Genomic DNA, 13,789 nt, shown 5'->3' with positions numbered 1-13,789 from the left:
AAAAGAGAAAGAGAAGTGAACTCCACAGATATGGTGCTTAGCTCCCATTACAGAACTCCATGCTGTTCTGAATCTGACTCTTAAGTAGAAAAGAAAAAGGAGAGGAAAACTTACCTTAATTCATAAATCACTTAACTTTTGTAGCACAGAACAAATCAACTGCTGAGCCGTTAACTACATGACTGTCACCCACTAAACCACTCCACATAAACAACATCACGTCAAGAGGAGCATGGTAGCATACACCTTTAATCCCAGCACTTGGGATTCACTAGGAGTTGGAGGCTAGGCTGATCTACACTGAGAGCTCTAGGACAATTAAGGCTACACAGTGAGACCATGTCTCAAAACAAACAAAGGATAGCATATTACTTCATTTTATTCTTCTAACCACCAAGAAAACCATTATTCTTCCTATTCAAAAGTGATTTACTGCTTTCTCAACTCCAAAATACAGTAGCTTCAAAACTCCTTTTTCTTAAGCCAGGCATGGTGTACACTTCTGAAGACCTAGCACTTGCAAGGAGGGAGCAGGAAGAACAGGGATAATGAGCTGGAGGCCAGCCTGAGTTACATGAGACAGTCTAAAATGAAAACAAACAAAAAGGTGTATCTTTATAAAAATATACAGATATACTGCTACATGTAAGGATGACAGAACTCAACAGAAGGTAAATAAATATGACTGCCTATCCTCAGCGTGCTTTAAGAACTAGCTGGTAAGGGGCTGAGAGATGGCTCAGTGGTTAAGAGCACCCAACTGCTCTTCCAGAGGTCCGGAGTTCAATTCCCAGCAACCACATGGTGGCTCACAACCATCTGTAAAGAGATCCGATCCCCTCTTCTGGTGTGTCTGAAGACAGCTACAGTGTACTTATATATAATAAATGAATAAATCTTAAAAAAAAAAAAAGAACTAGCTGGTAAGACGACGTACAGGAAAGAGCAGCAGAGTAAATGCCAGAACAGAATTCTTCTTGCCTAACTATAAAAAGAAAAGAGGAGAGGAGAGAAGAGAGGGGAGGGGAGGGGAGAGGAGGGGAGAAGAGAAGAGAAGAAATTCAGTTCCTGTGCCTTTGGTCTTCAGCCTGTTTCGTTAGACTCTGGACTGCAACTACAACATTAAGCCCTCCTACTTGCCAACAACTCCTGCCAAACGAACTTCAGGCTTATTGGTCTCCATAACTGTCTAAGCCAATTCCTACGGAAAATACCTTTACCCGCCCCACACACAGCTTAATAATAATAATAATAATAATAATAATAATAATAATAATAATAATAATAATAAAATAAATTTGTTTGTTTCTTTGGAGAACCTTGACAAATGATTAGTGAAGTAAACTTAACAATAAGGGGTCACAGTCAACTCTTGGTTTCTATAAAAGACACAGAATGAAAAACAAAATTAGGCTAAGCTAAACAGGATATCAGAATTTGGTTCTGAAATAACAGGCACTTTTATTTTGGGCTCAGGAAATAAGAGCACTAGCTTCCAGATGACCCAGGTTTAGCTCCCAATAATAACATGGCAGCTCACAAGTGCCTAACTACAGTTCTAAGGAGTCTGATGCCCTCTTCTTTTATCCTCTAGCACCAGGTATGTGTGTCTACACAGGTATACATGTAGTCAAAAGTTCCACAAACATAAAAAATGACATCTAAAAGTTAATTTAAAAGGAAAACAGTGGGTTGGGGATTTAGCTCAGTGGTAGAGCACTTACCTAGCAAGCACAAGGCCCTGGGTTCGTCCTCAGCTCCAAAAAAAAAAAAAAGAAAAGAGAGAGTTGGATCTGAGACAAACACTGAAAGCACAGAGACTCTAGTCAACGAAGTTAAGAAAATTTCCCCATTGTAGAGGGGGAAACAGCCATGTAAACACAAGAGGCGTAAAGAAGCCAGAATAAAATTAAAAAAAAAAAAAAAAAAAAAAGGGTTGGGGATTTGGCTCAGTGGCAGAGCGCTTGCCTAGCAAGCACAAGGCCCTGGGTTCGGTCCCCAGCTCCAAAAAAAAAGAAAAAGGAAAAAAAAATAATAATAAAAAGGAAAACAGTGAGAAAATAGCTAAGATATCTGCCATAGGGAGACTTAAGAGACTGAACTTAGGGGAGTTAAAGATTACAAAAAGGGAAAATAAACTTTAGGGTTTAATAGAAAAAGGGTTTCTCAGGCTGAGTTAAATATTACATATCAGTTAAATATTACATTCCAACTCAAGCAAAATTTAGTAATGTAGAAGTTAAAAATGTTTATTTTTCGGGTATGGTGATGTACACCTGTAATCCCAACACTAGAGAGACAGGGAGATCTCCATGCATTATTTCCAGGCCAGCCTGTTCTATACAGTGAGTTCGGGGCCAGCCAAGTCTGCATAGTGAAATACTGTCTACATTTTAAAAATAAATTAATTGAAAAAAATTAAAGCTTGATATGGTGGTACAAACCTTTAATCCAACACACAGGAGAAGAGGTAGATAGAGCCCTGTGAGTTGGAGGCCAGCCAGGGTGATATAGTGAGACCCTGTCTCCAAAAAATATTAAAAATAAAATTAGATTAAAATTTTAAATTATTGCTAACGTGATGAGAATGAGCAAAGGTTTTTTTGTTTTAGATAGTTACATGACTGCTTAACCTCAAATAGCAACTACTTCACTGAAAAGATTCAAGAGTTATTTCTTATCCCATATCTGATATGCTAAATCAATGAAGTAATTACTTTCATGGAAGAAGAGGAATGTTTCCCTTCATCTTTTATCACTGCTACAGGAGTTATACAGCTATCTATGACAGCACAGTGATCTGGTGAAGATGACATCATAAACAGGTCATCCTTCATTTTAAGTTGTACCAGTTAATTCTTAAAGATGAATGTTAGAGGGCTGGACACACATACACACATACATATACACACACACACACACACACACACACACATATATATATGTATCGAGTGCATACTTACAAGTTTTGTTTTGCTTTTTGTTTTTCAAGACAGGGTTTCACTGTGTCGCCCTGACTATACTAGAGCTCACTCTATAGACCAGGCTGGCCTCAAACTCACAGAGATCCACCTGCCTCTGCCTCCCAAGAACTGGGACTAAAAACATGCAGTACTTGTGGTGGTTTGAATAGGCATAGACCCCATAGCCTCATGTGTTTAAATGCTTGGCCCATAAGGAGTGGCCCTATTAGGAGGTATAGCCTTTTTTGAGGAGGTGTTACTCTGGGGATAGGCTTTGAGGTCATATATGCTCCAAGCCAAGCCCAGTGACACTGCTACCTTACAGATCAAGATGTAGAACTCTCAGCTCTAGCGCCAAGCTGTCCTGGATGCTGCCATGCTCCCTACTATGTTGATAATGGACTAAGCCTCTGAATCTATCAGCCAGCTCCAACTAAATGCTGTCCTTTGTAAGAGTTGCCATGGTCATGGTGTCTCTTCACAGCAATGGAACCCTAACTAAGATACTACACTGTTCTGCATATTATTTTTTACATCAAGAAGAAAACTATTTTCTAATGTGCTTCTTTGTGAAAGACAGAGCTTATGCTATTAGTATATAAACTAGGAGTTCAGCTAGGTGTTATTTGTACTCATCCACTAGTCATTAAATACCTACTATGTGCTTTATGAATTGTGCCAGCATAAAAACATTTTCATTTCTAATCAATAAATTAACATTGGATAAATACAGACAAAGCTCTCTTGTTCATTTCATACCATCATAAGTTCCTCCATTTGGTTCCTTCGAGACAGAATCTCACTCTATAGACAAGGATGGCCTGGAACTTGGAACAATCCCCATGCCTGTCTTGAGTGCAGGTGTGTGCCTCCATACCTAACTAGTTTTTCAAAGTTTAAAACCTTAACACTAAAACTAACATTGTAAACAGGCATCGTGCTGCATGCTTTTAATCTGAGTATCTGTGTGTATCCATGGAGAGCAGAGATTCCTCAAATGTGATTACTCAGGAGCTACCTGCTTGCTTATTGAGTAGGGGTCACTCAATGACACAGCACTGGCCAAGAAGGATAAGCTGGCTGAAGTCCCTTTTATATCTGTAGTGCTGAGGTGACATGTACTTGCAACCAAAGACTGACTACCCTAGGTGGGTTCCTGGAATCAAATCACTCAGCTATTTCCCTGGCTCCCTTAGACAACCTCAATAAATCAAAATATTCCAGTTGGGCATAAAGATTATTACAAAATCTCTATCATTCTTTATTCTAGGCTGTATTTTTACCAAAAGATTTAAAATCTGAGTAAAGGGTTTGGACTTAGTACTTTAGCAGTTGAGCTCTTACTCCCACCCCCACCTCACAGTCTAATGGAAGATAAGGTAGAGAAAACTTCTATTAGGCAGACATGGTAATGCCTGCTTGCCTAAGGCAGAAGGACCATGAGTCTAAAGTCAACCCTGGCTATAGAACAAGGTAATTTTAAAAGAAAAGAAACTGTTAGGACCCCCATCCCCTCAGGAGTTTTCCTCACTTTTTCTTAATAAATCATGTTTGCTCTAAAAATAAATACAATTTTAAACATTTGAGGTGCCTAGGAAAATGATTCAATGACTAAGTACCTGCTATGTAAGCATGAGGATCTGAGTTTGACTTCCCAGCATCCACTGTAAAAGCTGTGCATGCATGTACCCCAGCACTGAGGTGTAGGTCTAGGGAGCTCACTGGCCAACCAACTAACCAAAATAGTGGGCTTTAGGTTTACTTAGAGACCCAGCCTCAAACATCTTATGTTCTCTCTAAGGCACACAAATCTTCAGATGAGTACACATCCTAGATGACTACAGAATCAGGAAAGTGAAAAGGGACCATTGATGGAGTGAAGAAACAATACAGAAAGATATAGTGGGGCATAAGTGATTTGATGAGGAGAGAGGAAAACAGGGCTCTAAATAGGAAATTAAGGCTCAAATTAGGGAGTGGAGAGGGAGAGAAATTCAGGACAGAAGGGTAAAACAACAAGGGAGTTTGAAAAGAAATTACGAAGAAGCATACTATTAAAGATCTACCTATAACAAAACAAACGAAACTACAATGCATGTAAGTCTGTATGTAAATAAATACATATATAGTTTAAGTGAAATTCTTTTTCAATCAGAGCTAACAATAGTTCCCCAAAAAAACAGCCATGAAAAGCCCTCTCTCGAGTTGTTTGTCAGGGCTGCTGAACAGGCTACTGTTATTGCCCTTGGTTGGCCTTCCCCACCGAGAGAGGTAGAAGGCAAGTCCCTACTAATGAAGACACCGTGTACTTTAGACATAGAGCCCAAAGGCCTCTCTCTGAGCTGGAACTGACCAGAAAGCCTCCTCCCTGAGGACTAGCTTTCTTGGTACCAGAAGGTACTGTGAAAGGAAGCTTCAAGAGGAGGAAAGGAACCATCAGTCCTACCAGCTATGACAGCTATAAACCACAACAAGTGGCACGATACAATAACCCTAATTGTGCAATAATGGCACACACACCCTGGCAGTGACCAGCTGCCCAGGTGGCCTCAACTTTACTCAAGGAATTCCAGGCAACTAAGAGCAGGAGAGATGGTCTTTCTCATGGGAGCACACCAACTGATTATCTGATAGCATATGGTCAGCCATGAAAACCAACCTACAAGTAATATATAGACTAAACAAGGTATATTTATGTATTTAGGAATATATGCATAAACATATATGTATGTAACAACAATTAATGAAAAAAAAAGTCATGAATTTAAAGCCAGTTAGGAGTATAAAGGAGGACTTGTCGGGAGGAAAAGAAAAGGGGAAATGTAATTATATTATAAGCTCAAAAAAAAATTAAAAAAATATTAAAAAAAAATTTTAAAAAAAAAAAAAAAAAAAAAAAAGACCCGGTCTCAAGAGGTTAAGCAGAGAGGGATAGAAGATGACATCCAACTTTCTCCTCTAGCACATACACATGCACAAACATATATACACCTCCCTCCCTCCTCAACACCATACTCAATGAGCAATAGGAATAGTAACTAAACCAAGCAAGGAGGTGGGATATAGTAGTGCACAGCTTAGCACTCAGAAGGAATAGACTCCTGGAGCTCTGACCCATGCTGGCCAGCCCAGAAAGAAGGGGGGAAAATGAAGAGAGAGGGAGGGAGAGAGAAAGAGGAATAGGAAAGAAGAGAGGAAAAAACTCTACAAGGAATCTTTTTTTAAAGAGAGACAGATTCAAAGCAATTCAAGATTCTCTTTGGCTGTCAGGTTAGTCATAAAAAGAATCTTTACACAAAATCTTTCCAAGAGGAAAAATGAAAACAAAAAGCAAAAAAAACCTTGGAAATAGTTGCTTTTGACATTGACAAGATCACTGAAGGAGCAGATGGAAAAGTGTGAGTTGATACAAGCTCAAGCAATGCTACACTGGTTACATTTAAAGCTCAAAGCTAAATTCCCAGGGGCAATTAACACTGGGGGAAATAATAAAATGTTTTAGAGAACAAGTCATATCTAAACTCTTGATTAGAAAAGCAAAAATTGTCATTGTAGACCCTGGTATGCAGTCAGGTCTAGTAAACACTGCACTCAGCAGCATCCTCAAATCAAAGGCATGGAAAGCTGCCCTCAACTTTTAAAATATCTTAGGCAGAGGACCATTATAGGTACTTTTTACTTGGAAAGTTGAGTTAGGAGGATTGCTTGAAACTATGGCTTCAAGGTCAGCTAAGCCAACATAGTTATATATATATATATGTGTGTGTGTGTGTGTGTGTGTGTGTGTGTGTGTGTGTATGTCCAAATATACAGAATATAATAAAACCTCTTTAGAAACAGCAGCAACTGCACCAAATGGAAAAAAATCCAAGAGTTAGAAGTCTACAAAAATGTATAAGAAGTTTTACAGAGGCAGGTTGCAAAGAGAGAACCAGCCAGATCTAGATGAAGACAGAATAAACCAGAGAATGAGGAGTCAGAAGATCAGAACCACTGACAGTCAGTTTGAGGCCACACAGAGTAATACAGGAGAGGCTGAGAGAAGCCGGATTGGATCAGTTGTGGGGAAAAGAGTCTGAGGCAGAACAGCTGAGTTGACCAGCCAGCCAGAGATCAGAAAGAGCTACAGTGGGTGAGCTGATTCAGCAGTAAGTCTCAGAGGCTGAAGACATTCTAGGCCCAGATAAGAGTGTACGGAGGCTAGAAGCTTCCAGGGTTAGGTCTAGGTTAGCAGACAGAGGCAGTGAGCCTCCAAGACGACAATCACTTCAGTTGAATAAAAGTTACTTTTGCAAATGTGTAGATAAGTGCTCCTTTTATTGTACTACTACGTTGTGTATTTTAGGGATGGGTATTGATAATGATGCCCAGGCTCACCTCTAATTCCTGTGCTCCAGTAATTTCCCTACCCAGACTACAAAGTAGCTAACTAAGCACCTGTGGCTTGGTCTCCTTGAAAACTGAACTTACACATAACAACACCCAACAAGTAAGGGTCACAACTCAAAGCGCACTGCTTCTGTACGTTTCCACATACACACCACACAGCCTAGGGGAAAATGGGAGTTGGAAGCAGTAAGTGCAGAACTCTCAAAGGGAGGTCTAGAGAAAAGTGCATGTTAATGGTTGGCACATGGGAATGATGTATGGAAGCAACATGTGGACGAGAACTCTCGGGCTGAGTCTGTGGAAGACCTTCTGTTCTACCAACATGGGGCAAATGAAAGAGCAAATTAACCAAGACTAAAAGTACCCCAAGGGTCTGGAAGTTTTTACTGGTTATCTTTGCCTCCAAAAGCACTTAAACAAACAAACAAAAAAAAAACCCTATCTTTAGAAGAAAGAAAAACTACCATTCCAGTAGCAGACACAGATTGTTACAGGAGTACTCCTTGTATAAGGGAAGATACTAAATCTGTTATATCAAAAAGTTGAGGTAAAGAGGCTTTTGGGAAATGTCTCCCCCCTCTTCTGCACCATTACAGCTGTGCCATAGGAACTATAGTACTGTACTTAACCCTCTTCTATCCTTGGAAGCCTATTAGGAAATTGAGGCTAGCCTTCAAAAGCAAATGACTCAAACAAATCTCTTAAGAACTGTCATCACTGTCCCATATCGCTTTTTACCTAACTAGAGTTTCTCATTACTTGTCAGGCTATAATATATATTTATGGACTTTTTCATCCTCTGTACTGCTAGAATCTCCATGTTAGGACTAGTGTCCTTCTTTATCTCTTCAGCTTAAAAAGAAAAAACAAAGAAAGCCTCATAAACATTTTGTACAAATGCATATCTAACATCTAAGTGAAAACTGGTTAACAGAAAAGCCGATTAAGAAAGTTTCTAAAAAGAAAAAAATACATGGTCAGTAGTGTTGACTGATAAAAGGAAAAGCCCTCAGTGCATCTTATCATTGCCACTGAACTAAAAGTTCTTACTGCATAAAGGACAATATGCTAGCCAACATGCTAATAAACACTAAAAGGTAGGAAAATAAAACCTGGTATATGTCAAAAGGCTTTGGACAAGTAGCTTCATCTAAATTCTTGCTCAGGAATGTCGTCCATAAGCCCAGCCTACACATGCTTACTTCTTATTTTGTTCTGATAAATCTAAAGACAAATTAAAAGGGTAGTAGGGCATCGTTTAGTAAAACTTGCGATGGAGGACAAGAGTAAAAGTGTCAGTGCACCTCAGCCTGGGCGATCCCAGCCTGTGGCGATCCGGGAAGACTTCGCAGAAGCGGCGCTCTAACTAGGAGTCTTGCTGTGCTCCCCCACCCTACCTTCTCAGCAGCGCAGAGAGAGGAAAACCCCACACACTCACCGCAAAAGGCACCGCTCTAGCCGTGGCCCCACAGGGCCGGCGAGTCCTTGGCGAGGCCCCACGCCGCAGAAGGAAACCCAGGAACACTGGAAGCAGAAGGACAGGGACGACCACGCAGTCCAACTTCCCAGCTACATAAACTAGGGGCCCAGAGCCCAGCACCCTTAAGCCAACTCCCACCAGCTGGAATACCGACGACTGCCACCGAACCTTCCGCCCAATGAGGAGACGTCATCACTCAGCGTAGTTCAGCCCTTCGCGAAGATACACTTCCGCTTCCGGGGCACAAAGCCCCGTTTCTGCGGCTCCCCTCTGCTGAGGGTTGAAGGGGTGTTTCTTTGCCTGCGCTGACCTGTAGTGTGGCCTTAGTGTCTTACTTGGACATCACTGCGGTGGCAAGCTAGCAGTTAAACAGGCCCTCTCCGGGTGCAATCTCGGGGAAAGTCAGGACTTTAGGAAAAGCGACTAGGTGACAAAGTGTAGGAGAATTCCGCGAGGGGGCGAGGCTTAAGGCTTCGGCAGCCGCGAGAGGAGGGATTCCCGAGGGGGCGGGGCTTAGCGTTTTGGCCTTCGTGACTGGAGGATCCGCGGAGGGTGGGATCGCGGCTGGCGCGTGTCTAGCTACGCGTGCTGGGCGAGAATCTTCTGTCTTGTTGGCTGCCTTCGCCATGGATTTTCGGTCCGCTCGGAAAGCTGTGCTTCAGCTGCTCGAAACTACGGCTCCCGCAGATGTCCCTGCACTGCTCGACTGGATGAGGACTACCCGTAAGCAGTCATGGCTATAGCCCGGCGGATGGCAGTTGGCTGTTGGATTTAGTCTTTGAGTACCAGGGAGGGGCGGGAATAGGCACGGGATCGCTAGGCAGCTCTTGATCGCTGCACACCCCACGCCTAGTCTTCGGAGTGCGTTTTAGGATTGGATGCCCGAGAACCAACTTTAGGTGGTTTGCGATACCGGGGCTGACTTTGGGCAAGCTTCTAGAACCTCTTTGTTCAGTTACTCGTACAGGCAGATACTACTTGGAAAAGCTCTGTGCAAGAAAGGTTTTGGGTTGTGGAGTTATCCGCCCATTTAATAATCTTTCAGGGGATGGGGAAGAAAAAAAAGACTTCTTTTAAACTGTTAATAGTAAATATGAAAAGTAACAAATTAGAATCGAGGAAATGAGGTGATTAGATCTAGTTAGTAGATAAAACTTTTCTTCTCTAGCGAAGTAAGGCCTTGTGAAAACACTGTTTTATTTATATACTCTTTCCATTTTGAGAACTATACTCATGTATGCTATACTGAAAAACATTTATCCCCAAGGTTACTTCATTCAGATCTATTAAAGTATTCTTATTTGATATGACCTCCAATATATTTTTAATTTTTGAGGCAAGGTCTCATGCAGTACTGTTAGACCTCAAACTTAAGAGAGGATGACTTAGAACTCTGATCCTCCTTCGTCCATCTCTCCTGTGCTGATGCTGGAGATCAATCTCAGGCCTGTGTTCTGCCTTCTGATCTACACCCTCAACTCCAACTTCAGATTTTAGATCGTCAGCCTTTGATCTGTTAGGAAAAATATTCTTTGCGTAGTTAGAGAATTGTTAAACGTTTTGAGAGATTATTTAAGTGAGGCACCAAACTGAAGTTGACTTGATGCATCTGATAGTAAAGTATCTTGAAAATGTAGGAAACCAGAGACACCACTCCATGGTTATATACACATACCGGAAGCGTGCTTCAAGATAGTTATTTACAAAATAAGGTTTTTTGTTTGTCATTTTATGTATATGAGTAGCTGTCTTCAGACACACCAGAAGAGGGCACCATTCCCATTACAAGTGGTTGTGAGTTACCTTGTGTTTGCTGGAAATTGAACTCAGGACCTCTGGAAGAGCCGACCCATCTCTCTAACACATGAAGTTTGCTTTAAAGACATGGTCTCACGATAAACATGTTGTCTTCTATCACTTTATTGAGCCTTAACTTACCTAGTTGTTTACCTAACTAACCTAGTTGTTTATAATAGTACCAACTTCCTTCTAGTTTTTCTATATACCTCAATATCAGGTCATTTATTCCAAAAGCATTATTAACTATAAAAATGTAGTATTGAAACTGGAGAAATGGCTTATCAGTTAAAGGTTCAGGCTCACAAGGAAAAATGTATTGTAGGCTGGGGGCAATAGTAAAGTGTAAGGGGTCTCTGCAAACACCAGAGCCAGCAGAGTATAATTATATTGAAACTCTTCTCAAAGTAATTGTCACTTCTTCTGTGAAGATGGGTTCAAGAGATGGGCTATATATGTTACCTTAAGGGCCTCAGGGAGGATCTGGTGTGGTCTTGGTAAGATAGCACAGAGATAGGTCATATGGGCCTGCTTGTGGGAGCTTGGTATGTCCTGGCCCTACAGATAGTGTCAGGATCGTGTAGACCAGTGGTTCTCAACCTTCTAATACTGCCACCATGTTGTGGTGACTCCCCCATTGTTGTTATAAAAATATAATAAATAAAATAGGGCTGGAGAGATGGCTTAGTGGTTAAGAGCACTGTTTGCTCTTCCAGAGGTCCTGAGTTCAATTCCCAGCAACCACATGGTGGCTCACAACCATCTTAATAGGATCCAGTGCTCTCTTCTGATGTGTCTGAAGACAGCAACAGTGTACTCATACATAAAAATAAATAAATAAATCTTAAATAAAATAAAATAAAATAAAATGCTGTCTTTTTACCCCCTCTAGGTCCGGTACTGCAGTGTCCCAAGATATCTGCTGGATATCTTAAGTCTCAGTCAGCAAAGCCTCTCACCTGCTTTGCTCCATCCCATATCACACTGCCGAAGGCCTCTTCTCTGAGCCTGGCAGCAATCTCTCTACCTATCTAGTTCCCAAGGCAGGTTTCCATGCCAGAAACACACATCCCAACTCTGTGGCGGCCCAAACCAGCCGCCCCCGACTTCCTTACACTTAAATCTACACATGAAAGAACATACAACACAATAACCTTTGATCCAATTGATAAGATATAATTGCCCACCTAAACATACAAAACCCTGTACACATCCACCGCTTAAGAACATTTATAACAACCTGTAAAGGTACAATGTGGAATCTTAACGTCAGCTTCCATGTTGTCTCCCAGCTACTCTCTCTCCCCTTCCCTCTTCTGTTCCTGTCTCCTCCCCTTCCCTCAAAGTTTTCTCCCGCCCATCCTTCCTTTCTTCTCGTCCAATGACAGGCCTCATTCTGTCTTGTACCTGCCTCACCTGTGACATCATCCCACACCCCTTTGTTGTTATTTTATGTGTGTGGGGACTTATCCTGTATATGTTTCTAGCACCACATATGTTCCTGACGTCTGGGGAGACCAGAAGAGGGTCATAGGTGGTTATACGCCACAATGTGGGTGCTAGGAATTGATCCTGGGTCCTCTGGAAGAGCAGCCAGTGCTTTTAACCACTGAGCCATCTCTCCAGCCCAGTTGTAGGGTTTTGTTTTTAGATTTGTTTGCTTTATGTTCATTAGTATTTTGCTTACATGTATATATGTGTAAGTGGTTTAGGAATTCCTGTAGGCACCTTAGAACTTATTTATTTATTTATTTATTTATTTATTTATTTAATGTACAGCATTCTGCCTGCATATGTGACTGCAAGCCTGAAGAGGGCACCAGATCTCATTACAGATGGTTGTGAGTCACCATGTGGTTGCTGGGAATTGAACTCATGACCTCTGGAAGAGCAGTCAGTGCTCTTAACCACTGAGCCATCTCTCCAGCCCACCTTAGAACATTCTACATGGAGAATCATGTAGATAATCATGTAGATAAGCTTGATTTCATATTTTAATGTTTTTTTAATTGCTTTCAGTATATTTGAACATGTTCCTTACCTTCCACCAACTCCTCCCAGATCCTTCAACCCCACTTCATATTCTTTGTTTCTCTGAGAAAAAAAACAAAACTCAAAGCCAAACAAAAAATAATGGAGTGCTTCATGAATTTTCATGTCATCCTCTGTGAGGCCATGGGCCTGGACAATCTGTTTTCTTTCCCCAACCTCTTATGTTCCTTTTTCCCAAATTGCATGAATATGTTCTCTCTTCCTATGTATGCTAGCTAGTCCCGCTGCCTTTACTACAGTGAGTAAAAATGCTAAGAATGGACATCCTTTCCTTGTCCCCAGTCTTCTGTCATTAAGAAGAATGGTAGTTATAGAGGTTTCTCTGAAGGTACCTGGCTGCTCCTCTCTTACCTGTTTGCTCAATCCTTTCTAAAAGAGCAGAAGACACTTCCGAACCATCTTGTGTTGCTAAGCTGCCTTTCACTGATGAGAGAAGGCAAAACCAGCCTGTCATTTTTTTCTGCTACTGGGCAGAAAAGTCAGGCAATGCCTATGCATTAAGGGCCTGAGTCAGCGGGCTCCCATGGTGCAAACTGAGTCACCACTGCCCTGCATGCAGTCGGGGCTGGAGCTCTCTAGCAGTCTCTGCTGTTCTTTTTTTCTCTGTCTTTGGCCACAAACAAGCTTTTCATAAGTTTATGCTTTTGCTCTGTCTTCTGTGTGTGCTGAATAGTGGTTCTGGTTTGCAGACTTCTAGTACCCTGTGTAGTCTATATTAAAGATTTTAAAGCAGTTTACCAGAGAGTACTTCCTCAGATTCTGTGGTGACTAACCATTTAGTTTTCTGAGTTCTTTTATGGTGCCAGTTAGGTTGTTTATAGGGCATTTAGTTGTATTTAGAAGAGAGCAAGGGACAGTGTTCATCTAGTCCAGGACCAGGAGTCTCTTTAATGATAGGCTGCATAATCAGCATCCTACAACCTAGAACTTAACGTGTGCACTTATGCATTAGAGGTAGGGACATGGATGAACCAGAGGGAGTAATGTAAGTCTTATAATAAAAGGAGCTGTGTGCTTGGGAAGAACATGGGAAACAACTGAGGTGCGTCTAGAGCAAAAATATTAGGGAATAATGAGAAGTTGATCTCACACCTCTTAGAATGACTAT

The 13,789-nt window shown here is 41.4% G+C and overlaps 2 protein-coding genes across 3 annotated transcripts in view; one reads left to right on the top strand and one right to left on the bottom strand.

The window, feature by feature from the left end:
* Nucleotides 1-9,041, bottom strand: part of LOC116905055 (protein FAM177A1) — a 62,562-nt gene extending 53,521 nt beyond the window's left edge. Inside the window, exon 1 of the mRNA XM_032907748.1 lies at nt 8,791-9,041. The gene's annotated coding sequence lies outside the window, so the exon portion shown is untranslated. The remainder of the gene's footprint in view (nt 1-8,790) is intronic.
* Nucleotides 9,042-9,077: 36 nt separating this feature from the next.
* LOC116905054 overlaps nt 9,078-13,789 on the top strand; it is a 33,131-nt gene continuing 28,419 nt past the window's right edge. For both annotated transcript variants that reach the window (XM_032907745.1, XM_032907746.1), the window contains exon 1: nt 9,078-9,555. In XM_032907745.1, coding sequence (XP_032763636.1) covers nt 9,459-9,555 — 97 coding nt within the window. In that variant the 5' untranslated portion in view covers nt 9,078-9,458. The remainder of the gene's footprint in view (nt 9,556-13,789) is intronic.

The sequence above is a fragment of the Rattus rattus genome, chromosome 7 (genome assembly GCF_011064425.1).
Source record: "Rattus rattus isolate New Zealand chromosome 7, Rrattus_CSIRO_v1, whole genome shotgun sequence".
In the NCBI taxonomy this organism is placed as follows: Eukaryota; Metazoa; Chordata; class Mammalia; order Rodentia; family Muridae; genus Rattus; species Rattus rattus.
This window is presented reverse-complemented; position numbering and strand designations above follow the sequence as displayed.